General features: G+C 39.9%; 1 protein-coding gene across 1 annotated transcript; it reads right to left on the reverse strand.

The window, feature by feature from the left end:
• Positions 1-16,459: 16,459 nt before the first annotated feature.
• On the reverse strand, positions 16,460-27,607 carry DPPA2 (developmental pluripotency associated 2; the record flags this gene model as incomplete). Its single annotated transcript, XM_082683921.1, has 7 exons — positions 16,460-16,568; positions 19,442-19,637; positions 21,805-22,066; positions 22,954-23,037; positions 23,128-23,288; positions 25,662-25,809; positions 27,575-27,607. The coding sequence occupies 7 exons, from the start codon at positions 27,605-27,607 to the stop codon at positions 16,460-16,462; spliced, it is 993 nt and encodes a 330-aa protein (XP_082540047.1).
• Between the last annotated feature and the right edge of the window lie 148 nt (positions 27,608-27,755).

The following is a 27,755-nucleotide window of genomic DNA, read 5'->3' on the forward strand; positions in this document are numbered from 1 at the left end:
AAGCATGAGACTTATGTTGCCATTGTCTAGCTGACATGGAACCAACCACCAAATCTATGAATAAGGGTGTCCCTAAGCCAACTAGCCTGTCCTCTCCAGCATATGAGTAAGCCATCCAGGATCACCCCGCTAGGCCTGAACAGCTCAGACTAAAAGAGCTCCCCAGGGATTGTTTTCCATTGCCATGGTTTAGGGTGGTTTCTTTCTTTCTTTTTTTCTTTCTCTCTTTCTTTCTTTATTTCTAAGATTTTATTTATTTGAGAGAGAGAGATAGAGAGCATGAGCATGAAAGGGGAGAGGGTAGAGGAAGAAGGAGGCTCCCCGCTGAGCAGGGAGCCTGATGTGGGACTCGATCCCAAGATTCCAGGATCATGACCTGAGCTGAAGGCAGTTGCTTAACCAACTGAGCCACCCAGGCACACTTAGGATCGTTTCTTAAGCAGCAAACGCTAACAGATAGAATCTACAACATGCATTAAGATTCATTTAGAAAAGACGGTTAAATCAATCTCAGAACTACTTTAGAAGTTTTTCTTTAAATTTATATGAGCATGTGAAGACAAGACACAGATGTGATTGGGGCCCAATTGTGGTCCACAGTCCTAGAGTCAAAGTTATTTAGTCAAAATTTCTTATTTAGTCAAAGTTTCTACATCAGGGAATGCTCTTGGTTGTTTATACCAATTCCCTTTCTTGCTCATATTTATTGACCATGGGCTTTTCATTAACCTCAGAGGCCTGTGATGTAAATGACATAAGTTTGCTGAGCAAGAGTAGAGTCAGACCCTTTTACGCAGGCTTCTTTCCTCAAAGAGTACAGTTAAAAAAAGAACACAACCCAGAGAGCCTTGAGTAGCTGCAGCAACTACTAAGAATGGTGGCTGAAGAGGTGAATGGAAATAAGGAGGAATTCCTCTTTTTCTTCACTTTGGCCTCTCGTGCTATCCTGCTCTATTGATGTCTACTGATGTCCTTTTCAACTTCTGGTAACCGTGATATTCTAGATCCTAGTAGGGTACTTAAAGTAAGCATACAACCTTATTCTGGAAGAAGATCTCACTAACATCCAGCATGGCTAAAGTCCTGACCATGTTGATTACTCACATTGGGCCTATACTAAGTAGCCACTTAACTGATTAATATTGACACTTTTTCTTGTCTACTTTTGCTTAATTAGGAACAGTTGTCTTAACCCTATTGCTCTTCTTGGAGGAGGTAGGACAACATGAAGGGTGAATTAACTAAGAAAAGTTGTGGGCTGTGGCTCTTTCTCTGAGAATGTTTAGTTTGATTGAAAACTTGAATTCTAAGTAGCTCTTAACCATGCAAAAGTTTAATAGGAATATTCAGCAATTGGAGGTAAAAGTCTCGTAAATACGAAACGAAAAGAAACTCAATTTAGCTGAAGTGTAGAGAGCAAGAAAGAATGTGAAATGTGGAAGATATAGAAGAAAATCCTGCAAAGAAGGGGGGCTCCCTTAGCTAAGAGCAATGAAAAAACATTGAAAGGTGGGCAGGGATAATCACAAACCAGATTTGGCTTTGAGAAGAGCTTTCTGGCTATGAGTACTTACATGTTGGATTAGAGTAGATGCCTACTGAAGGGAGAAGATAAGAGGGTTTGCTTTGTTTTCCATACAACATTTTTAATTGAGTAAGATGAGCTCAGTAAAAATAATAATATAAATTCTTCCTCACCATACCCATAAATTCTTATCAGTGAACATCTAAAACCATTTTATTAGCATTCTGTAAAGATAAAACATGTTGATATTGAAGACCACATCCAGGTATGCCTGTGTGGCTCAATCTGTTAAATGCCTGCCTTCAGGTCAGGTTAAGATCTCAGGGTCCTGGGATCAAACCCCACATTGGGCTCCTTGCTCAGTGGGGGAAGCCTGCTTCTTCCTCTGCTGCCACATCCACTACTTGTGCATGCTCTCTCTCTAATAAATAAATGAAATCATTAAATAAATAAATAATTTTTAAAGATTTCATTATTATAAATAAATTTATTACAAATCTATTAACCATTATTTTCAAATGGATTTTGCTCAAAAGCCTGATAAAATAACCAATCATAAGATATAATGGAAGAAAAAATAAACAAATGATGTACATGTGTGCATATATATTTACATACATAATATATGTATCTATAAAATACAGAAAAAAAATGTTCATTTAAAATGTGACAAATTGGGCGCCTGGGTGGCTCAGTGGGTTAAGCCGCTGCCTTCGGCTCAGGTCATGATCTCAGGGTCCTGGGATGGAGTCCCGCATCAGGCTCTCTGCTCAGCAGGGAGCCTGCTTCCTCCTCTCTCTCTTTGTCTGCCTCTCTGCCTACTTGTGATCTCTCTCTGTCAAATAAATAAATAAAATCTTTAAAAAAAAAAAAGAAACCTTTAAAAAAAATAAATAAAATGTGACAAATTGGGACACCTGGTAGCTCAGTCAGTTGGGAGTCTACCTTCAGTTCAGGTAATGATCCCAGAGTCCTGGGAATGAGCCTTGAAATCAGGCTCCTTGCTCAGCGGGAGGCCTGCTTCTCCCTCTCCCTCTCTCCCTGCTTGTGTTTCCTCTTTCCTCTCACTGTGTCTCTCTCTCTGTAAAAAAGTAAATAAATAATTAAAATGTGACAAATTTGTGGGGCATCTGTTTGCCTCAGTTGGTTAAGCCTCTGACTCTTGATTTCAGCTCAGGTCATGATCTCAGGGTTTTGAGATCCAGTCCCACAAGTTCCACACTCAGCAGCGAGTCTGGTTCTTTCCCTTCCCCCATTCACACTCTCTAAATAAATGAATAAATAAATAAATAAATAAAATCTTTAAAAATAGACAAAATAAAAATGTGAAACATTTGTATGAATAAATTTGTAGAATAGTCCTGAAAGTCATAAATGAAAATTTTACAAAATGGAGACGTATAACATATTCTTGGAAAGAAAAGTCTAAGACCTAAAAATGTCAAATCTCTTAAATTATCTATAAATTTGATGTTGTTCCAATATAAGCACTAAGAGATTTTTTCTTCTGGGAGCCAAATAGTTTTAAACTTCATATGGAAAAATAAATTAAGTGATAGCTGGGCAAAAATTTTTTCAAAAAAAGTAGCAGTATAAGCTATCCCCAAATATGCTGCTTTGGCAATTGATTATTTTTAGCTTTTTCTTTCTTTCTTTTTTTTTGATCACAAGCTGGGGGAACAACAGGGAGAGAGGGAGAAGCAGGCTCTTCACTGAGCAGGGAGCCCAACATGGGGTTCCATTCCAGGACCCTGGGATCATGATCCGAGCCAAAGGCAGACACGTAACTGACTGAGCCACTCAGTTACCCTATTTCTAGTTTTTTTATTGTTGAAAAACAACAAACTGAAGAAGCAGCTTTCAATGAAGTCCCCTTATTTGCCTTAGACAAAAGAAACTCACCTGTTATAAATCTCCTCCCTAGGGAGCTTCATCAACCAGGGAAGACTGACTCATCACCAGAGAGGAAACTGGAAGTCAACACCACACTCAGGAAACTTTGTCACAAACTATCATATCACCCATCTATTCTTTAAGGGCTCATTCATCTTTCCTAAAAATCACTTACTCTCCCCTAAGAAGCCAGTATCTCCCCTCACCTTTCCCTATAAAGATGACATTTAAGCTGAAAATATAAGCTGCTTCTTCAAGTTGCTCATTTTTCCCTGTGAATCTCCCATGTATACATGAGGTATACATGTAGTAAACTTGCTTTTTTCTCTCTTATATTTGTCTTTTACTATAGAGGCCTCAGCCAAGAACTGAGAAATGTAGAGGGAAATTTTTCCTCCCCTATAATAATAAAATTAATTACAGATCTACATTTAGAGGATGTCACAGTAACTATAACTTCAACAATAATAGTAATAAACAAATTAATTAATTAATTAAATGTCAAATAAAATTTTTAAAAAATAGTAATAATAAAAGCTAACCTAAGAATATCCATACAAATCCATAGAACAGAATTGAAAGCCCAAATACAGACCAAAAAACATAGATACATTTAGGATATGATAAAGTTAGCATTTTGGAACATCTAGCTGGCTCAATTGGTGGAGCATGTGACTCTTGATCTCAGGATTCAGAGTTTGGGCTCCACATTGGGCATGGAAATTACTTACAAAAAGGAAATATTAAGAAGAAGAAGAAGAAAAGAAAAATAAAAAAGATAAAGGTAGTATTTCAATTTGAGTGCAAAAGGTGGATAATTTAAAATTATACTGGTACAATTGGGAAGCCATTAGGATCTAAATAAATAGTTGAGTCCAACATAATAAACAGTAGCAACTACAAAAATAAATATCAACTGCAAAAAGACACTTGTGTATGCAAAAATGAATATAAAATTGATCTCCCCCTGCCCAGTGGTGAGATACATCAAAAGAATAAAGGAATTACATTTAAAAGTTGAGTTCATAGCTCCCGCCTTACATCAGAAAACATTCCAAGTGGGTCAAAGACTTAAATATTTAAAATGAACCTCAAAAATAAATAAATACATAAAGTAAACCTCTAAACATAACCAAAATAAATCCCAAATATTTGTATATGTGTTTGTTTATATATAAAATCTAGGAAAGAGGGAAGATTCTCTAAGTATGACACAAAATCCATAAATTACTAAGAAAAAAAGACAGATAAATTCAACTATACAGAAACAAAAGAGGCAGATTACCTGGGTGGCTCAGGCAGTTATAAGCATCTGCCTTCAGCTCAGATCATGATCCCAGAGTCCTGGGATCAGCGGGGAGTCCGCTCTTCTCTCCCAGTTGGCTCCTCCCTGCATTCATGCTTTCCCGCTCTCTCTCTATCAAATAAATTAAAAAAAAAAAAACAACTGTTTGAAAAGATGGCCAGCCACATATAGTGACTTCCTTCCAAAGACTAAAGCTTGGAAAGGAGGCAGGGGAAAGATAGCCTTATGGTGGAGAAAACTTACAAGCGCTAGTTCAGTCAGTCAATCAAGGTCATCATCAACAGTGATACCATGTCGATAGTATATACTCTTTTTTTCTAAGATTTTATTTTTTTTTTAAAGATTTTATTTATTTATTTGACAGATCACAAGTAGGCGGGTGGGGGTGGGGGTGCGGGAAGCAGGCTTCCGGCCTAGCAGAGAGCCCGATTCAGGGTCATGACCGGAGCCGAAGGCAGAGGCTTTAATCCACTCAGCCACCCAGGTGCCCCTAAGATTTTATTTTTTAAGTAACCTCTCCACAAAATGTGTGACTCAAGCTCACAACCCCAAGATCAAGAGTCACAAGCTCCACTGACTGAGCTAGCCAGGTGCCGGGATAGTATGTATCCCCCTCCTTTTTAAAAAAGATGTATGTATGTATGTATGTATGTATGTATGTATGTATGTATGTATGTATTTTTAAAGAAGGAGAAGGAGAGCATGTGCACACAGGGGTCGGGTGAAGGGTGGGTAGAGAGAATCCCCAGGAGACTCCAGATTGACCATGGAGCTGGACTCAGGGCTCAGTCTCCTTACCGTTGAGACCATGACCTGAGCAGAACTCAAGAGCATGGTGCTTAACCAACTGAGCGACTCAGGAATCCCTCAATCATATGTACTTTTTTTTTTTTTTGTATGTACTCTTGATATGATGAAAATGGCAGTTTACCTCTGTGGTCTTCTTCCCGCAAACTCATAACTCCAATCTATTCATGAGAAAAATAACAATCTGACTAGAGGGACATTCTACAAAATACTTGAGAAGTATTCTTCAAAACTGTCAAAGTTTTCAAAAATAAGAAAAGTCAGGGACACCTGGGTGGCTCAGTCAGTTAAGCAACTGCCTTCAGCTTAGGTCATCATCCTGGAGTCCCAGGACAAGTCCTGCACTGGGTTCCTTGCTCAGTGGGGGGTCTGCCTCTCCCTCTGACCCTCTTCCCTCTCATGCTCTTTCTCTCCCTCTCTCATTCTGTGTCTCAAGTACATAAATAAAATCTTAAAAAAAAAAAAAATAGGGGTCCCTGGGTGGCTCAGTCACTAAGCAGCTGCCTTTGGCTTAGGTCATGATCCCAGGGTCCTGGGATCGAGCCCCTATCGGGATCTCTGCTCAGTGGCAAGTCTGCTTCTCCCTCTACTCCTCATGCCTGTGTTCTCTCTCTCTGTCAAATAAATTTTTAAAAAGTCTTAAAAAAAAAAAAATAATAAGGAAAGCCTGAGAGACTATCATAGCCAAGAGAAGTCTGAAACTTGACAACTAAATGCAAGATGTTGTTGTGGATGGGATCCAGGAACAGAAAAAGGACTTAAGTAAAAACTCAGGCTATCTGAATAAAGTATAGAATTTAGTTAATAATAATGTATCAATATTGGTTCACTAATTATAATAAATGTACCATCCTAATGTAAAATGTTAATAGGAAAATTGGTTTGGGGTTTACAGAAACACTCTATTTTCTCAATCTTCCCATAAATCTGAAACTAATAAAGAATTTAGCTTTCAACAAAACAATCCTCTACAGAAAGGCCATTTTTAGTTATCAGACTGACAATGCTTAAAATTTGATTTTACACTCAATTGGTAAAGGAGTGAAAAAACAATCCTTCTTGTACATTGTGGAATGAGAACTTACACTGGGCTAATCTCAATGGAGGACAATTTGGTAATAAATTTTCAATTACTAATATCCATACTTTTACTTAGCAATTCTACTTCTAGAAATTTATCATAAAAATACTCATGATGGTACAAAATAACATATACACAAAAGTTATTTATTGTAGCATTTTTTTTAAGAATGAAAGATTATAAATGCTAAGTTTACCTGAATGCACATTTACTATTTTGGAGGGATACACAACAAACTTTAGAAAGGAAGTACAGGGAGAGACCATATACCTTTTCTGCAACTTGTGAATTTTGAACTACAATAATGAAATGTTCTATTTTTCTACCTATGAACATCTCAATATTTCAAATGTACTTATTTGATAATTCATTATGTACCTACTATGTGCTAGATTTAAGCTAGGGTTATAAAAATACAACCTCTGACCTTGAGAAGTTTACTTTCTGAGGAAATGTTGAATCATTAAATAGAAATTATGGCTTTGGCATTAGGCCAACTTAATTTGAATTCTGGATCTTAAAAGTACTGGTTCTGGTTTTTTGGCAAATTATTAGCCATCGTAGGCCTCGGCTTTTTGAATGACTCCTTTTCCTTCCTTGAGTCCAGATGTGACTTATTAAAAGTCCTTCCCTAACTACATAATGACAGATCCCATTTAGTACTGACTCTTCTTAGCCCATTCTCCTTCTTCATAAAAGCTGGATCTTCATTTGTACACTGTGTAATATGCCTTCTCTACTAAACTGTGAGCTATATAGGGGCAGGGGCCATGCCTATTTTTTTCAACAGGGTGCACCCAGCTCCTAACTCAACCCCTGGCAGAGAGGTCAATAATAGGTATTAGCCATTCTTATTCTCTTTACCTTGGCCTCCAGGACTAACCTTAAACAGACCCATTCACTCTGTCCCCTTCTTACTTGAGTCAGGCACCTCTCCCTTTATTGTCTTTTGTTTTTCTGTGCCCCCAACCACAATGCCAGCATGTTTCTGATCAGTTTGTACCCTGGATCATTAAGACACAATAAATGAAAAAATAAAGTTGCTGATTGCAGCAACTTTATGTTAGTGGCTTTTCAGTCCTTAAAAAAGATCTTTTTGGAGGGTTGTCTCACTCAGGCAACCATCTTCACTATGGAATCCTAATCACTATGATCCCGTGTTGTAAATCACGAAGATCCATTAAAATGATCTCTTCTATTCCTTCATCTTAGATAATAAGGTCTGAAAGTACATCCCTCTTTCTGTAGTAGCTAGAGGCAAACCTAGAATTGTAAATACAAATCAAGAGTAGCTTCTAGCTACATGCATTGATTTTGAGGTCAAGAAAGATAAGAGTCTTTGGTGCACAACCATAAAGAAAAAAGAAGAAAATAGAACTTTTAATGAAAAAAGAAAGATAGACTGAAATAGTAAACTATAAATAACATATAGCCAGATTTGGTGTTCTCTGGGTTATTGTGTTAGACTCCTTTCTACTTATTTCAAAGACTGATGATATTGTGCTGTTTTTTAAAAATTCTGTACTGGTCTTTAGGCAAGAAGTGTTTACACTGGAAGACAATTCATTTGTGACATGTTTGAAAGATAGACCTCCTAGCACTTTGCCCTAAGTCTATTTTGTCCTGAGAGCCCAACTATACACTTTACTGGGAAGGCTCTAACATTTGATCTTTCTGTTTGGGCTCTCTCTAAAATAGACCAATTGTTGGACAATTGTGCCATTAACCATTAATAGCCTGAGTTCATAGGAGCTTCCAAAGATTAATTCTACCAAATATATGGCAGGTCACAAACACTCATATTCTCAAGCTTGTAGAGTTCTAAACACAAGCAACAGAACTGTAAAGGGTGAGATTAAGTGCTTACTTGGGCCTGTAACTTCTCCCTTCTCTGCCCTCCTCCCCTCTCTGAACCAGAGCTAAAACAATTATGAGAAATTGCAGACACCTAAGCTTCAAAACATAGCTCTGAAATAGAAGCATTTACAGAAAGTATAAAAGTTGGAAGTGATTTGTTCTGTTGGCTGATTGGATATAAATGTTAATGAAAAAGAAGAGCAAAGCAGTCTGGAGACCCAGCTGAGTTGGAAGTAACAATAGCAAGTGCTATCTTTTCTCTGCCTTTGGGTGATCCTAGTAGTAGTAGTAGGAATGCCCACTGGCTTGTTGTGGAGGAGCAGGTGCCTTTCATGGTAGCACAAATTTATTCTGGGTATTTACAGGGCTCATGTATCAGAAGAGAGAAAAGAATCTAGGAACTCCGTATTCAGAACTCTTTCCATCTGACAAATACTTACCAGTCCTTGTCTTCAGACAGAAACCCAAGATAAAATTATGAAAGAGAAATTAAGAGCTATGAAGGAAAAAAGTTAACAAGATTTTAATAAGAGCCCTGGAGGAGGAGATAAGAATACAGGGAGGGAATGTTTCGAAGAAATAATGATTGAGAAGTTCTCAGAATTAGAGAAGCAGTTCTTGTGAGGAAACTTCTAGCTTCAAAAATATTGACCAGAACAAAAGGACGGAATATAAATGAGCCAATAATTTAACTCAAGGAAAATTACAACTCAAGCTAGGAAAACAAATGAAGAAATTCAAAGAACCATGGAAGAAGGAGAAAAATATTAATATCAGAAATTAAGGAAATGGAAAAAACAGCAAGGTAGAAAAAGAAACCCAAGAGAGGGATTGATCAAAATCAGTTATTAACGTGGACATGATCGTGAACTTGGACATGAATTGTGTAGGTTCCCCTTCGGTGAAGAAGAGTGTTATGGCGACAGCCTCTAGCTGTCAGCCCCTGGAAGAACCTCTCATTGGCAGATGAATGCCCTTGCCTGAAGTCATGGCCTTCCCTGAGCAGCCCACAATGAGTGACTAACTTGGCTAGGGTGTAGTGCACAAACAGTTGACCCTCAGTAAGCCAACCCTGATTATTTTCACTCCAGAATTTCCCCCAGAGTTTGGTCAAGGATTTGATTCTGGCTTCCATCACAATCTAATATCCCTCTCCCCAATCCTGCTTTTCCTCCCTTTCCCTCCCATGGGTGTCAAACCCAAAAGTGCTCCCCAACATTTTGTACCCTGCCCTCTGTCTCAGTCTGCCTCCTGAAGAATCCCACCTAGTCATTGTTCTTTGGAAAGATTAAGAAGAAGAATGAATTTCTAATAAGAATAAATAAGAAAAGGAGAGAAATCAAGTAAGTATAGAATCTATAAGAAAAGTTAACTACTGACACAGTAGTTATATATACGGTGATAACTTTGAAAATATATATATATATATATATATATATATATACGGTGATAACTTTGAAAACTTGGAAGAAATAAAATTCTAGGAAAAATGAATGTAAGATGAAACAAGTAACACAAAAATATAGAAAACTTGAACAAACCAATAATGATTAAGGAAACTGAAATGATAATCACATTCTCTGTCCTCTCAATAAAAATCCTTGCCTAGCTATTTTTACACGTGAATACCAGAAACTTTCAAGTAACAAATAATTCCCTTATTACACAACTTGTTCCATAAAATAGAAAAGAGAGAACATTTCCAAACCGTTTACAAAGCCAGCAAAATTTGTAAGAAGAGTTAAGTCAGTATGTGAAAAATCACTCATGTAAAGCAATAATTTTAAATAAAATATAAACTAATTGAACCCAAGAGGATCTTAATGCATTATAATAATATTAATTGTGGGGTGCCTGGCTGGCCCAGCCTGAAGAGGATGTGACTCTTGATCTTGGAGTCCTGAATTCCAGCCCCACATTGGGGGTAGAGATTACTAAAAATAAATACAGAAAGAAACTTTAAAAATATATGTCTATAAACTAGTCATAGCATAGCATAACTAAAAGTTAAATTTAAAAACAATTTTTGGACATCTGGGTGGCTCAGTTGGTTGGGAGACTGCCTTCAGCTCAGATCATGATCCTGGAGTCCCAGGATGGAGTCCCTCATTGGGCTCCCGGGCTCCACAGCGAGTCTGTTTCTCCCTCTGACCTTCTCCCCTCTCATGTTCTCTCTCTCTCTAAAATAAATAAATAAAATCTTTAAAAAAATAATAAAAACAATATTTAAGGGATGCCTGGGTTGCTCAGTTGGTTAAATGTTTGCTTTTGGCTCAGGTCATAATCTTGGGGTCCTGGGATCCAGTCCCCCACTGGGCTCCTTGCTCAGTGGGGAGCCTGCTTCTCCTTCTGCCTGCTGTTCCTCCTGCTTGTGCACTCTCTCTGACAAATTAAATAGAATCTCTAAAAAAATAAGTTAAGAAAAATAAAAAAATTTTAAATTAAAAAATAATTTAAATGGTACTCAAAAAGAAGAGAGGGGGAATTTTCTCTACAATAGAATGTCAGCTTACAAAAAAATAAAAGAATAAAGGCCCAAAAGATTTTACAACATCAAGGTAATCATTGAGATATGAATGACCATTGTGACAGAGGAGGTAGTTACCTAGATACGAGCATGGAAGGGGACTTTTCCACCATTAAATGATAAAAATCAAGAAACTGCCAACCATTCCCTAGTACACAACCATCTAGAAAAAGTACTGTGGAGTAGGCAAATGTCCTTCCCTATGACTGCTGCCCTATAGTAACCTACAGCTTCATTATAATACATTTAAACTGTGGTTTCCACACACCCTGAGGGGGATACCAGTTCAGACAAGGGCCATATAGGGCCAAAAAAACCCTCCCCACCAGGCAAGGAGTCGCTTACCTAACTGGAAGGGACCTCAGCGACTTCTGTAGCTATGATCTACAACCTCTGCAAACATGAAAAGGCACCCCAACCCAGTGCAGTTGTCACCTCTGGGCCAGCCTGCTCTCCTGAGAGTGTGCTTTTAAGTGTTATTAAATTTTTTTTAAAAAGATGTTATTTATTTGGGGTGCCTGGGTGGCTCAGTGGGTTGGGCCACTGCCTTCGGCTAGGGTCATGATCTCGGGGTCCTGGGATCAAGTCCCGCATGGGGCTCTCTGCTCAGCAGGGGGCCGGCTTCCCTTCCTCTCTGCCTGCCTCTCTGCCTGCTTGTGATCTCTCTGTCAAATAAATAAATAAAATCTTTAAAAATAAAAAGATTTTATTTATTTATTTGATAGAGAGAGATCACAAGTAGAGAGAGAAGCAGGCAGAGAGAGAAAGAGGTAAGCAGGCTCCCTGCTGAGCAGAAAGCCCAACGTGGGACTCTATCCCAGGACCCTGAGATCATAACCCAAGCTGAAGGCAGCAGCTCAACCCACTGAGCCACCCAGGTGCCCCTTAACTGCTATTAAATTCTTAATTACTTGGGGGGCTGGCTCTAAATTCTTTCTTGGCTTAACTCAAGAACCTAGGTCAGCACAGAGGCAGACAAAGGACCAGCAATGACAACTGGATGCTAAAATTCACTGGGTGAAAAAGTTGCCAAAAGAGCTAAGATAGTCACATTGTGTCAAGGTACCACTCTATAGAATAGTTACAAATCCCAAAGCGAAATCTGCAAATAGACCTTAGAGAAATCTAGCAGTCATCCCTTTAGTAAGGTGGTAACATTTTCAGTATAATGATGAGATAATCTGAATTATGTACCTTCTTGTGCAATGCAGTATGAAGTCCTAGATCTCGGGCATGGGGTATTCCTAACAAAAGTGTCCTATCTTGGGGAGCCTGGGTGGCTCAGTGGGTTAAGCCGCTGCCTTTGGCTCAGGTCATGATCTCAGGGTCCTGGGATCGAGTCCCGCATCGGGCTTTCTGCTCAGCAGGGGGCCTGCTTCCCTCTCTCTGCCTGCCTCTCTACTTGTGATCTGTCAAATAAATAAATAAAATCTTTAAAAAAAAAAAAAAGTGTTCTATCTTAATCTAATCAAACCTGTGGCTTTAATTTTGACCTTATAGGAAATAAAAAGAATTAGTCAAAGAACATCATGTGGAAACAATCCAGAGTGTGGTACACTGTACAAGAAAACTGACCTTTTCTCTTCAAAAAGTATCATTAAAAAGAGAGATCTTTCTTGATTAAAATGAAATAGAAATTATAATCAAATAGGATGTCTGAAATGCGATTGAATCCTGGAGCTTTAAAATAAAGTACAAAAAGTATTTTGCGGACAATTAAGCATATTTGAATATGAACTAGATATTATATATTATTATGCAGTGACTGTTTCTTAGGTTTGATAATGATATTGTGATTACATTAAAAAAAAGTCCTTATTTTTAGGTGCATGCTGAAGTATGGAAGGGCTGTTTACTCTATCGGGCAAGATAATCAGTCAAAAACAAATGGGAAGTTTCATCAAATGTGGCAAAATATTAACAAATAGTGGATTGTATTCTCTCAACTTTGGAGCAAAATTTTTCAAATATGTAAAATGTAATAATAAAAGGTTATCACTGTAAGCAGCAATATAAAAAGTACAAGTGTGTTCCTATATTTGAAATAGGTCAGTATACTTTACCACACTAATGAGCCAAGAGGGAAAAGTAGTTTTCAGCAATGCTCTGTAGTCTTTGGTGTACAAGTTCTATACCTCAATTTTATCCCTTACTTTATACTATTTTTGATGCTACTGTTAATAGAATCATTTTAATTTCCTCTTCAGGTCATCACTGCTAGTATATAATACAACTGGTATTGGGGCACCTGGGTGGCTCTGTCAGGTAAGCGTCTGACTCTTGATTTCAATGAAGGTCATGATCTCAGGGTCCTGGGATAGAGCCTCACCTCAGACTGTGCTCTGGTTGGAATCTGCAAGGAATTTTCTCTTCTTCTCCCTCTGCTCCTTCTCACTCTATATTATAAAATAAAATGTTTAAAAAATACAACTGGTATTTTGTAATGACTTTATATTCTGAAAAATTTGCCCTATTTGTTAATTAGATTTAACAGGTTTTTGAGGAATGATTTTTCTGTATATAACCTGTGTGTAGTTTTACTTCTGCCTTTTCAATGTAGAGGACTTTTTCTCTTGGCTAATTTTCTCTGGCTAGAAATCCCAGTACTATATTGAATCGAGGTGGTGACAATAGGCATTCTCATCTTTCCCCTAACTTTAGAAAAACTTTCTTTTACCATGAAGTACATTGGTTGCAGGCTTTTCCTATATGGCCCCTATTATGGTGAGGAAGTTCCCTTCTATTCCTTAATGTTTTCATCACAAAGGGGTTTTGGCTTTTGATGAATGCCTTTTTTGAGGTGTTTTTCTTCTCCATTCTATTAATAGGCATATTACATTGATTTTTTCTTAAGTCAAACCACCCTTAAATGCAGGGATAAATCCCACTTGGTTGTAGTATATAATCCTTTTAATATGCTATTGAATTCAGTTTGTATTTTGTTGAAGGTATATTGGATTATATAGTGTTTTGGATTTTGGCTTATTTAGTAAGTTGCTAGAATATAAATTGTTGCAGCTGCTGTGGAAAACAGTAGGAAGCCTCCACAAAAAGCTAAAAACAGAACTACCATATAATCTGGCAATTACACTTCTGGGTACTTATCCAGAGAAAATGGAAGCAGTAATTCAAAAAGATATACCCAGCCTTATGTTCCTTGTACAACAGCCAAGATATGGAAGCAGCCCAAGTGTCTACTGATAGGTGAATGGATGAAGTAGTCATGTGTGCGTGTGTGTGTGTGTATACACACACACACACACACACAATGGAGTATTACTCAGCCATAAAAAAATATCTAGCCATTGCAAGATGTATGGACCTACAAGGTATTGTGCTAAGTGAAGTAACAGAGGACAACTACCATATAATTTTCCTTACATATAGAATCTAAAAAGAAAAAAGAAAACCAAAACCAGAGAACTGGTGTTTGCCAGAGGGAAGGGGGTAGGAGGATGGGCAAAATAAAAGTATTTAGGGATATTAAGAGGTACAAACTTTCATGGCAGCTGGGTGGCTCAGTGAGTTAAGCCTCTGCCTTCAGCTCAGGTTATGATCTCAGAGTTCTGGGATCAAGCCCCACATCGGGCTCTCTGCTCAGTAGGGAGCCTGTTTCCTCCTCTCTGTCTGCCTCTCTGCCTACTTGTTATTTCTCTGTCAAATAAGTAAGAAAAAAACTTAAAAAAAGAGGTACAAACTTTCAGTTATTTAAAAAAAAGTCATATAGGAATAAGAAGTACAGCCTAGGGAATATAATCAGTAATATTAAAATAACCCTGAATGGTGACAAATGAGCATTTTGTAACTTCTCCTAGTGAGCATTTTATAACGTATGTAATGTCAAATCACTATGTTGTATACCTGAAACTAATGTAGTATTCTGTCAACCATACTTCAATTTTTAAAAAGATTGTAACAGTAGCCATATAGCCTTAAGAGCTTATTGATTAAAAACTTGTAATACATAAAAAAGGGCATCGAAAGCAAATACAGATATTAAGCCATTTATATCAGTGTCAGTGATTTAAATATACAAATTGATAGAGTTAGACAAGCCACAGACTAGGAAAAATATCTTAAGACTTATCCAATAAATATATCCACTCAAAATATAAAAGAACCCAACCATAAGAAAGTGAACCAGATGAAAAAATAGGCAAAAAACCTGGCTGGATACTTTACCAGATATACAGATGACAAATAAGCATATGGTATACTACACATTTCAGGTCACTGGGGAACCGCAAATTAAGATGAGATGTTTCGGGATGCCTGGGTGGCTCAGTTGGTTAAGCAGCTGCCTTTGGCTCAGGTCATGATCCCAGCATCCTGGGATCAAGTCCCACATCGGGCTCCTTGCTCAGCAGGGAGCCTGCTTCTCCCTCTGCCTCTGCCTGCTGTTCTGTCTGCCTGTGCTCCCTCTCTCTCTGACAAATAAATAAAATCTTAAAAAAAAAAAATATGAGATGTTTCCACACACCCATTAGGACGGCCAAGATCTAGAGCACTGACACTACCAAATGCTGGTAAGGAACTAGAGCAACGAGAACCCTCAATCATTGCTGGTGGGAACACAAAATACCAGCCCCTCTTGGAGACAGATTGCCAGTTTCTTGTAAAACTGAACACATTTTCACCCCATGATCCAGCAATCATGCTCCCTGGTAGTTACCTAAGCTGAAAACATATGCTGAGACAACCTACACACAGCTGTTAATGGCAGCTTTCCCTCATAATTGCTCAAGATGGGGGCAGCCTGGATGACTTAATATGGGGATGAATAAACTGAGGAACATGCAGGCAATGGGCTATTTAGCACTAAGTGGAATACTAAGCCATGAAAAGGTGGAATCTTAAATGCATATTGCTGTGGAATTAGATTCCAAATGATTCCAAATATGATTCCAAACATGACATTCTAGAAAAGGCAAAGCTGCATAGTGATCTGGAGCTAAGAGCATGTTAAACAGACGGAATGAGAACATTTTAGAGCAGGGAAGCTATTCTGATGACACTGTAATGGTGAGGATGCAGGCGGTCATGATCTACTTGTCAAGGCCCTTGACTATATGACACAAAAAGTGAACCTATTGTGAACTATGGGCTTTGGGTGGTAACGATAGTCAACGTAGGTTCAACAACTGTGCCACTCTGGTGCAGGCTGCTAATAGTAGGGGAAAGGGCTGGAGCAGTATTTCAGAACTCTGCACTTTCTGCTCAATTTTTCTGAAAACCTAAAACTTTAAAAAAGTTATTAATTAAAGCAGAACTGATTTAAATTCTATAGAACCAAATGCTCAAAGCAGCAGTAGCAGTCACTTCTTGGCAGATGTCAAGTACAGAATCCGGACAGTCCCATCTGTACTCAACCTATCAAGCCACAAACACTAAGGTCGGCTAGGACAGAGTGCAGCAACCAGTCACTGGGAGGCAAGTCAATGGTAGCTGTGGGCTCTCCACCACTTATTCTTTATTAAGATATGGCCCATCCAAAGAGAAAGATGTTGGTCTATTCAAACGAGGTCGCTTTTCCTTCCCCAGTGCAATTAATCTTTTCATCATCTTCTTATTTCTGTAAAGAAATTTAGTAAAGAATTTTGGGAAAATTCTTAAGAATAAGACAGACCATCCCATACCAAGTACAATAAATGTAGAATCCACTTCTGGAGTTCCTTAGTAGCTGGCCTCACCACCTAAGAACAGTGGGTAAAAATACTTTATGTGGTAAAGAAAGGGAACTGGATTGTCCACTTAATATCAGGCTCTTCTTTTTCTCCAATCGGTTCCACTTCCTTTACTTATTTTCAACATTTGTTTACTCATTTGTAAGTAATCTTTACACCCAACGCGGGGCTGAAACCCATGACTTCCAAGATCAAGAGCAGCACACTCTACCAGCTGAACCAACCAGGCAGCCCAGCGCCACTTCCTTTATATTTACACTTTCCCTTTTCTTCCTGCAGCTTCTTCCCACATGCCTTCTCTCTTCGTACTCAATCATGGTTTTCCCATTTATCACTAGAAAGAAACAAGAAAAGAAAAAAGCCAGGAAGGGAGAAAAGAAGGAAGGACGGAAGCAAAAAGCTCCCTTAATATTTCCGCCTCAACTACTATCTCATTCTTCACTCGTGCAGAACAGATTATTAAGTATGTTCTGTTCCTAGTTTTTCACATGTTCTACTCCCAACTGAAAACAACCCTATTCTGGGGTACCTGGGTGGCTCAGTCATTAAGCGTCTGCCTTTGGCTCAGGTTATGATCCCAGGGTCCTGGGATGAAGCCCTGCATTGGACTCCCTGCTCAGCAGCAAGCCTGCTTCTCCCTCTCCCATTCCCTGCTTGTGTTCCCTCTCGCTGTCTAATAAATTTGTTTAAAAAACAAAAAAACAAAAAACACAAGGGGCACCTGGGTGACTCAGTGGGTTAAAGCCTCTGCCTTTGGCTTGGGTCATGATCCTGGGGCCTGGGATAGAACCCCGCATCAGCTTTGCTCAGCAGGATGCCTGCCCACCTCCCATCCCCCGCCTGCCTCTCCGTCTAACTGTGATCTGTCAAATAAATAAATAAAATCTTAAAAAAAAAAAAAAAAACCTACCCTACTCTGTTTCTACTGCCCCTCTCAACATACTCTCCAAAAGACCACCAATGGTATCCTAAACTGACATTCCTAACAGCACTGCGTTAACCATAGTCTTACACGGCCGTCTCACTGCCAAACCACTTCCCTCTGAAACTCTGCCCACTGCTTCCTTTTTCCACTTCTATTTCAGCATCTACCTATACTTTTTCAGTCTCCATTTCTCACCTGCCACTGATATGCTGATTCTCTCTTAGGTTCTTTCCTCTACATAATCCCATGGAAAATTTATAGGATAAAGATTCCCAACTGTGCTTCTCTACACCCTGTACTTCTCCCAGAATTCTAGACTCCTGGCCAGCATGTATCACATTCCTGGCCACTGAACTGCACTCTACCTTTCCATCTAATAAGATAACAACTGTTCCCTGCACGCCTACATCCCTTACATTTGTTCCATTCCTCTTTAAATTCTTTGCCAAGCTCACAGAATGCATCTTTCCAGAATTATTATAGTAATCTCTTACCTTCAAATTTAGTTTATGTTGCAAGATTTCAATCTACTTCCTTTAAAAGAGCCTGAGGTTTCCTCCACTCTCATATTACCTCCACCCCATTCCATTGTCAAAAGCTGAATTTTGTATTCAAACATCAGGAGTGCTATGGTCTATATAAAATCTGAAGCAGAGGGCGCCTGGGTGGCTCAGTGGATTAAGCCGCTGCCTTCGGCTCAGGTCATGATCTCAGGGTCCTGGGATCGAGTCCCGCATCGGGCTCTCTGCTCAGCGGGGAGCCTGCTTCCCTTTCTCTCTGCCTGCCTCTCCATCTACTTGTGAATTCTCTCTGTCAAATAAATAAATAAAATCTTTAAAAAAAAAAAATCTGAAGCAGAGCTTATGTGTATACTCAATGTAAATTTCCCTGGATGGTGATGAGTATACAGTTATATTCTCAAAGGAGTCCATGTCCCTAAGGGACTAAGAAATTAAGTGCCACAGGATAATATGAGACCTTTTAGGGATGCCTGGGTGGCTCAGTAGGTTAAGCATCTACCTTCAGCTCAGGTCATGATCTCAGGGTCATGGACTCCAATCCTGCACAGGGGTCCTTGCTCAGGAGGGAGCCTGTTTCTCCCTCTCCCTCCATTCTCCCTGCTTTTGCTGACAAATAAATTTTTTTTTTTTAAGAGAGAGAGTGAGAGAGTACTTTTATATAGATAGAAAACTTGTGGGAAAAATAAAGGACTTTTATATAGATATAAAACTTGGTCTGCTCCTCCCTTTCCCACTTATTTGTCATATAAGCTTCAGACATATTTACCTATTTGCAATTTCTAAGTATGTCATATTTGACTTCCATGTATTTGTATGGGCTGTTTCCACTAGTTAGGCCACCCTAATTATTACTTTCCAAATGGTAAACCTTCTCTCAGTACATGTAATCCTTTGGGAAGTTTCTCTAAGCTACCCCAATATAGGTACTACCCTACACTTTCACAACATCTCCTACTCCTTTTCATTCTCGAGTGCTACATGGATTTTATCTTTCTAATTTGTGTATCCCCAGGAAAGAATCTTGTATTTTAACTCCAAGTCTTTTATGTATTTTTATTTTCTTCCTTAAAACATGTCTCTAAAATGGAGGCAGTTAAGGTCCTAACTTGGATACTCTGTTGAAGTTTCTAAGAAGCCACATTTATCGGAGTTCTAATCCACCACTAAATTTTCTGCTTCCTATTTTTGCCTGATCTATATGGCAAATTAAGAAAACAGCACACTGCCTTCTGCATTCTCCTACTAAATTATTCAGAAACCTATCCAGACATCTCCTTTGCTGTGTGCCACACTTAGAAAAATACTTAAGGGTTACCTCTTCACACATTCAGGGCATAACATGTTGTCTTCTAGGCCTGGGGGTGGGAAAGTGCAGGCGGGTAACAGGAAGAGAGAGATCATCCTTTTGGGAGTATCAGGCACCCAGGCCTGACCTGCATGAAATTGCAGGCGAACCCAACCTTGTGTGTCTGCCAAGAGAGGTCTGCCATGGACCACACACCACCGGACACCTGAGGAGAGAAAGGGAAGCAAACACAAACAGCAAAGATCAAGTGAGAACGCCCTCACCCAACCCCTCAGCGAGTCACTCTCAATTCTACCCTTATAGTCTCTTAATCAATCAACTGAATGAAAAGTAAGAAAAATGTACACCGAAGATGCTACAATCTGACTTCACAAATTATATAGTGCAAGAGGTAACAATTTTGGGAATGGTTGCTCTGTCTCTTAAGATTTTGCTAAGTGGTTTACATGGATGAATACGTTTATTCTTAAGAGCATTATTAATATTTACCTTTTACTTTTATTTGCAGGTCAGGTAGCATAGCTTATGTTAAATATAACTTTTCCAGACCAAGACATGGATAAGATATTCTGATTCATAGCCCATTGGCCCAACCATTATATTACATTGCCTCAACTACACAAAACAGGCAAAAGGATCTCTGCTTAACCGAGTCTAAGGAACAGAGTACCTGGGTGGCTCAGTCGGTTAGGCCTCTGACTTCGGCTCAGGTCTTGATCTCAGGGTCCTGGGATGGAGCCCTCTATCTGCTCAGCAGGGTGTCTGCTTCTCTCTCTCCCTCTGCCCCTTCTCCCTCCTTCCCAACTCCCACCTTGCTTCTGAGTCTGTGTGCACGCAACACTCTCGCTCACTCTCTCAAATAAAATGTTTAAAAAAAAATAAAATAAAGGCCTAAGGAACAGGGGCGCGTGAGTGGCTCAGTGGGTTAAGCCGCTGCCTTCGGCTCAGGTCATGATCCCAGGATCCTGGGATCGAGACCCGCATCGGGCTCTCTGCTCAGCCGGGAGCCTGCTTCCTTCTCTCTCTCTCTGCCTGCCTCTCTGCCTGCTTGTGATTTCTCTCTGTCAAATAAATAAATAAAATCTTTAAAAAAAAAAAAAAGCCTAAGGAACAATCTAATTGGGAAGATGGGATATTTGAGAAAAAGCGAAGTCCTACAGATAACAAATGTATGAAACTGAGAGAAAGGAGCCGTCACTGGGGGCTTACATATCTGTAAAATCTCTCTCCGTTCTAAGACAGGAGGATAAACTGTGTTTAGCACAGTGCAGCTGGAGGCTAGGCACACTCATGGATTACAGTAGGTGCTTAATAACTGCTGAATGAAGAGGAACTAAAAGGCTGATTTAGCGTATGTGGGATGCTACTAGCTCATACAGCACATTAACGAAAATCGGAAAGAGCTGTCTTCTCTGGGACCTCGGTCCTCCAGAAACAGCTCCGGGACTGCACAGTGCTTGTGCAAATAAGCAAGAGGTGCCCACTCCTCTCACAGATGGGGGTGCAGTGTGGGGAGCAGATAGCAGGCCCATTTCCATTCCCTGTCTTCCCTCTGGCTGGATTTCTTGTGAGTGAACATCAGCCCTGCATATAAAAAAATCGAGATCACTTCTGATAAGAAGAAGAGTGGGAAAGAATTCAAGCCAAAAAGAAGGAAGGGGACTTTGCGCTGGCCTGAGATGATGTTTACGGGAGATGAAAACAGAAATCTGACATTCAGGAGCCAGAGCTGGCCCAAAGTGGAGCTAAGTTACTCCCCAGATCCCTTATGAGGGCTTTTAAAGTGCCAAATTGTATCTTCTAAGTCTCAAAATCATTCTACAAAGCACAACAGTTGCCATCATCACTGTGTAAATCAGGATACCACGGCTTAAGCTAATGCGCCAATGCCAGAGACCTAGGAAGTAAGGATCTGAACGGAAATTGTTCAGTTCTAACACACACATGCTTATTGAGTGTTACAACAGCCCTGAAGGAGGGAGAGAAGGGGAAGGCCTCAGACTGTGGTTGACCACATTATCAGATTATGCTTTCTTCCCACCTTGAATTTTTGCTGAGAAAGGGTCACCACTCAATCATTTAGCTTAGACATTATTGATCCATGCAAAACTCGACTACCTGTCAATGAAAGGATAACTCCTATGTAAATCTCCTATCCAATCTACAATACTTTAGCTCTTTCCCTTTTACTGCTTTTCAGTGGAGGACTTATTTCTCTGGAATACCCCTCGGTCTTTTTTTTTTTTTTTGGAAGTAGGCTCTGTACCCAATGTGGGGCTTGAGTTCATGATCCATGAGATCTAGAGTTTGCATGCTCTACGGACTGAGCCAGCCAGCCCCACCCAGTGTTCACTCTTTTAAGGTGATCTTACCAGAGGCTTGCAGCAGAAAGGTCTCAACAGAAGCAGGAATGGAACGTGAATTCACAGACTTGGACTGACTGGCTCTCGCAGCAATTCTTGACCATGCTGCCAACATGCCTTCCTGTGCTGATGTTACCACCTCGACTGCATTAATCCCCTCCTCTCTCTCACTCTTCTTACAACTTTTCCAAAGCCTTGCTTTCTTGGCCACCATCTTGCCTTTCCTTGAACATGACTGCAATTTAGCTTCTGGTGATGTTTCAGGAATACTCTGCAAATGGGATTCATGGTGAGGTTTCAGAGAAGTGCTACTGCCCTGAAGACTTTTGTGTTTTGTGTCAATTTTATCATTTTTTAATACATTGACCCATATGTGTTAAGTGTAGAATATACTTAAGATTATTAGTTCCCTTTGAGCAACTAAGAGAAATTTCTAATTGTTAAAACTGAGGATGTGGGAGTGGGGAAAGCAGAAGACATTGCCACGACATTTAGTAGTAGAGGCCAGATGTTTAGGCCTAAAATGCATGAGACAACTCCCCACCCCAACCAAAACAAGGTATTTAGACCAAAATGTCCAGTCTTTCTTTTTAATTGAAGTAGAGTTCACATACAGTATTTTATTAGTTTCGGGTGTAAAACACGCTGATTCAACATTTATATATATTACCAAGTGATCACTGTAAGTCTAGCTACCATCTGTCACCATACAAAGTTTAGTTATAATATGACTGACTATATTCCCTATGCTGTACACTGCATCCTCATTGTCTTACTTACTTTATAACTGGAAGTTAGTATCTTTTAATTCCTATCCCTTATTCTGTCCATCCCCTCAAACTTCTCCATCAGGCAACCTCCAGATCATTCCCGGTTTCTGTGACTTCGCTTCTGTTTTGTTTGTTTTTAGATTCCACATGTAAGTGAAATCATGTATTTGTTTTTCTGACTTATCTGAATACCCTGTAGGTCGATCCATATGGTCATAAATGGCAAATATTTCTTTCTTTTTAATGGCTGAATAATATTCCTTTGCATTATATATACAACATCTTCTTTATCCAAAATGTCAATAGCCCTGGTTGAGAAATCTGCCTAAGAGATACAACATTTATAGAAATGGTGAAACAGAAGGAACAATTCACAACCAGAACTTACCTTTCCATTCTCACCATACTCCTTACTCACCTGGTTTATTTCAGGGTAAGCATGTTTCTGGAGCCTCATATAAACCTCTATTTTCTAAGGACATTAAAAGGGGAAATTAAAATTACAAACTGGCAAAGCTTTCCACACTTGCTCTGTGCAGCAGTTTCCCACCAGTGCACTTACCCGGCCATCCGTGCTCAAATTCAGTTGTTGGCACCAGTCCCGCAAAGTGTCCCAACGTACTTTATTAAATGAAGGCAAACTGGTTGGTAAGGGAAGGACTTGCATATTACAACTATGTTTTGGACAAAACTTGAATTGTTCATTTATCTGAGGATGACAAACTGAGAAAAGAAGGTAATCAAAGTAGTGATAATTTAATTTTTAAGATGACAACTTAACAAAGTTCTTGCTAATTTCTTACAACCCAATTTACACACACACACATCAAGTATTTTTCTTCTATTACAAGTAACAGATTCAGTAATTAAATGACTTACCCAAGATCACATCTCCATTAAAATGGCAGACCTGGAAATCCAACCTCCATTTTATGATTCTTTTTTTTTTTTAAAAAGATTTTATTTATTTATTTAACAGAGAAAGAGGAGACAGTGTGAGAGAGAGGTCACATGCAGGCAGAGGTAGGCAGAAAGAGAGGGGGAAGCAGGTTCCCTGCTGAGCAGAGAGCCCGATGCAGGGGCCAATCCCAGGACCCTGAGATCATAACCTGAGCCAAAGGCAGAGGCTTAACCCACTAAGACACCCAGGCACCCCTCCATTTTATAATTCTAAATCTTGATTTTTATAACCACCAATAGCCACCTGCATAAAACATTAAATTGGATTGCTACTCCAAAATGTCTAGATTTGGGACCAAAAATACGAGCTGTCCCTACAGAAATCACCCAGCCACCAACAATACTGCATTCCATCAGCCTACCTCCTTCTCCTCGTCAGCACCCCATCTCACCTTACTCTCCTCAGGTGTAACCTGTCACTGTTTACTCTGTGTTGAAGTCCTCATTCTTGGCCCAGAAAATAAAATCATTCTGAAAATACAGATCTGATGCCCTTATGTGAAATACTAAGAACAGATTTAAAGGGTCGTGACATTAAAAGCTGCTAGATATTTGATCAGTAATTATTTACCAAGCAAAATACTAATCTGAGGAGATACTAATCAAAGGGAACAAATTTTCAGCTATATGAGTAAGTTCTAGGGATCTCATTTATAGCATAGTGACTACTGTTAACAATATTATGCAGTATGTTTCAAAGTTGCTGAGAGCAGGGTTCCCTGAATGGCTCAGTTGGTTAAGTGTCTTAACCAACACTTGATTCTGTTTCAGGTCATGATCTCAAGGTCGTAAGATTGAGCCCCATATCATGCCCTGTGCTGAGCAGGGAGCCTACTTAAGATTCTCTCTCTTGGGACACCTGGGTGGCTCAGTTGGTTACGTGTCTGCCTTCAGCTCAGGTCATGATCCCAGGGTCCTGAGATCAAGTCCCATATCAGGGTCCTTGCTCAGTGGGGAAACTGCTTCTCCCTCTGCCTGCTGCTCCCCCTGCACTGGGCTTGCTTGCTTGCTCTCTGACAAATAAATAAATAAAATATTTTAAAAAACAAACAACAACAAGGAGATTCTCCCTCTCACCCTCTGGCCCTCATCCCCCTCAACATGCACTCACTCACATGTATGCACGCGTGCTCCCTCTCTCTCTCTCTCAAAATAAAGTTACTGAGAGCAAATATTTAATCACCACAGGATGTGGTGGGAGTAGGGAACTATGTGAGGTGATGGATGTTATCCATTCATTCATTCATTCATTTTAAAGATTTTTATTTATTTATTTGACAGAGACACAGCAAGAGACGGAACACAAGCAGGGCAAGTGGCGGGGGTGGGGGGGGGAGGGAGAAGCAGGCTTCCTGTTGAGCAGGGAGCCCGACATGGGACTCAATCCCAGGATCCTGGGATCATGACCTGAGCCAAAGGCAGATGCTTCACGGACTGCGCCACCCAGGCACCCTGGATATGCTACTTAACCTTATTTGGGTAATCATTTGGCAATGTAAATGTGTATCAATCATCACACTGTACACTTTAAGATTACATAGGGTTACCAGTGGATTATATTTCAGAGCTGGAAAAAATAATTTCTCTTTACAAAAGGTGTATAAAATATGTGTCAACCAAAACAAAGACAAGATTGAGCTTCATGGGTTGGGAATCATGAATTCCTTTCCTTTACTGTAAGAACCACGCTCTGTTCAAAGTACTCCACACGCCCCTTTTTTTGTGTCTTAAAAGCAAGGCATGGTGCCCAGCAATTGAAAAGTGTTGGAGTTTGAGAACTCTCATACCCAGGTAATCAAGGTGAGATTTAAGATTGGTGTTGTACATTAAAGGATAAGAAAGAGAAATCAGGGGCACCTGTGTGGCTCAGTGGGTTAAGCCTCTGCCTTCAGCTCAGCTCGTGATCTCAGGTCCTAGGATCGAGCCCCACATCATGCTCTCTGCTCGGCGGGGAGCTTGTTTCTTCCTCTCTCTATGTTTCAGTCTGTTTCTCTGCCTATTTGTGATCTCTGTCTGTCAAATAAATAAATAAAATCTTTAAAAAAAAAAAAAAAGAGAGAGAGAGAGAAAGAAATCATTTTCCTGAGCTTCCCAGAGCTGGGGAAGCAGCAAACTGAGCAATCCATGACTTCATACCTTTATCACTTGACCCAGGCATCATAAGGCTGATTTCTGAAGTTGAAGAAACACTTGGTTCCATTTGATGTTCTTCATTAGGCTCCTCACTCACTGGAACCAATGTGAGAATCACACTTTCTTCCTCTACTGCCTCCTCAGAGAAATTCTGGAAAGGGAAGATCAATCAAGGATTCTCATTTGATGCCATACAACTAAACTGCTTACATTCAAAGCACTATTAATAAGAAACTCAGAAACCAATAGGCGGCTGGAGAGAAGACTCAACAGCGATTCCTTGAATTTAATGTTGATGAGCAGACTCTTCATTAAATAAGAGAAACAGGGTTTCCTGGCTAGCTCAGTCCATGGGGCGTGTGACTCTTGGTCTGGAGGTTGTGAGTTTGAGTCACACATTGGGTGCAGAAAAAATTTTAATAATTTAAATTTTTAAAAATGGTAAGACGGGTGCCTGGGTGGCTCAGTCACTTAAGTGCCTGCCTTCAGCCCTGTTATGATCCCAGGGTCCTGGGACTGAGCTGTATGTCAGGCTCCCCACTCAGCAGAGAGCCGGCTTCTCCCTCTTCCTCTGCTTCTCCCTCACTTGCACTCACTCTTTCTCTCAAATAAATAAATTTTTTAAAAATAAAAAATGGTAGAGAAACAATAAGGAAATGGACAAAAGTAGATTTACAGGTGGATGTCAATGAAAGGATATGTCTCAAGTTTGGGGAAACCACCTCCCTCAAGGCCTTCCTCTCCCTCAGCTGAAACAAATACTTGCATTTTATCTGCTAAATCTGTATGGAATGTGTTCCTACCTTCCCACCTTCTATCATAATTTCCCATGATTCCCAATCCCAGCTCTCATCAACTCTCATTGGTAGAAACAATTTCTATCATTCCAAACTCCATTCTGAAACCATTCCTTCTGCAGACTGCTCCCCTGCTTTTAAAAAAACAAAACAGGGGCACCTGGGTGGCTCAGTGGGTTAAAGCCTCTGCCTTCGGCTCAGGTCATGATCCCAGAGTCCTGGGATCCAGCCCCGCATCGGGCTCTCTGCTCAGCAGGGAGCCTGCTTCCTCCTCTCTCTCTCTCTGCCTGCCTCTCTGTCTACTTGTGATCTCTGTCTGTCAAATAAACAAATTAAAAAAAAATTAAAAAAAAAATATAAATGCTTCTCAGAAAAGATCTGATGGGGCCATGCCCTTCCCATTTCCCTCCCGAAATGGCTTCCCACTTCTCAGACTCTGATCCTGCATTATGTAAAACTTTTTTTTTTTTTAAAGATTTGATTTTTAAGTCATCTCTACACCCAGTATGGGGCTCGAACTTAGAACCCCATGATCGAGGGACACAGGCTCCACTGACGGACTGAGCCAGGCGGCCCTGTGTAACACTCTTTCAAAGTACTCCTGCACACATTCATACAAAATTATCTGGGGACTATTACTCCACTCTAGAGGTAAGTGGGGGCTCAAGGCAGTGGTAGGACTCGACCATCATCACATACTTAATATCTGCGAGTAGGAGACAGTCCCAGAATAAAGAAAACAAACTGGTCGCTTTACTTTCTGACCTGACCCCCATTACCTTTCCTCACTGTCTTTTTTAGTGTCGCTTCCTACTTCTTTACGTTTTTCTCTTGCTCAGCTAAGTCTTTCTACAGAACTGATCTCTTACTTCGGCCTAGGAATGGCAATCTTTACTTTCTCCTTTTCACTCTCACCCAAATTTTCTCAGAGCAACACTCCATGCAAGTAATGTAGTAATCCACTTGTAAAGAGGAGAGACTCCAAGACCGGAGATTTCTTAGACCCAGACAGACGCCAAGATTTGGGGCAAGAAGGAAACATAAGCAAACGCTAGAAAGACTTTGAAACATCTATGGGGAACCTATGGGGAAAATCGATCCGGTTGGAACTAAACTTACCTGCTCATTGTTCTCGTAAGCTGAGCACGCCATTTTCAGGGAACGTTCAGAGGAAGGCAGAAGCTATCTACCTCGGGACATCTGCCCTTCACTTAGTTTCACCCGAGGGCTTCCAGCCTGATTTCTCCTTTTATAAGCAAATGTCTCCGTCTACTTCCTGTTTCCCAGAAGAGCTGTTTCC

This window comes from Mustela nivalis (genome assembly GCF_964662115.1).
Source record: "Mustela nivalis genome assembly, chromosome: 1".
Classification (NCBI taxonomy): Eukaryota; Metazoa; Chordata; class Mammalia; order Carnivora; family Mustelidae; genus Mustela; species Mustela nivalis.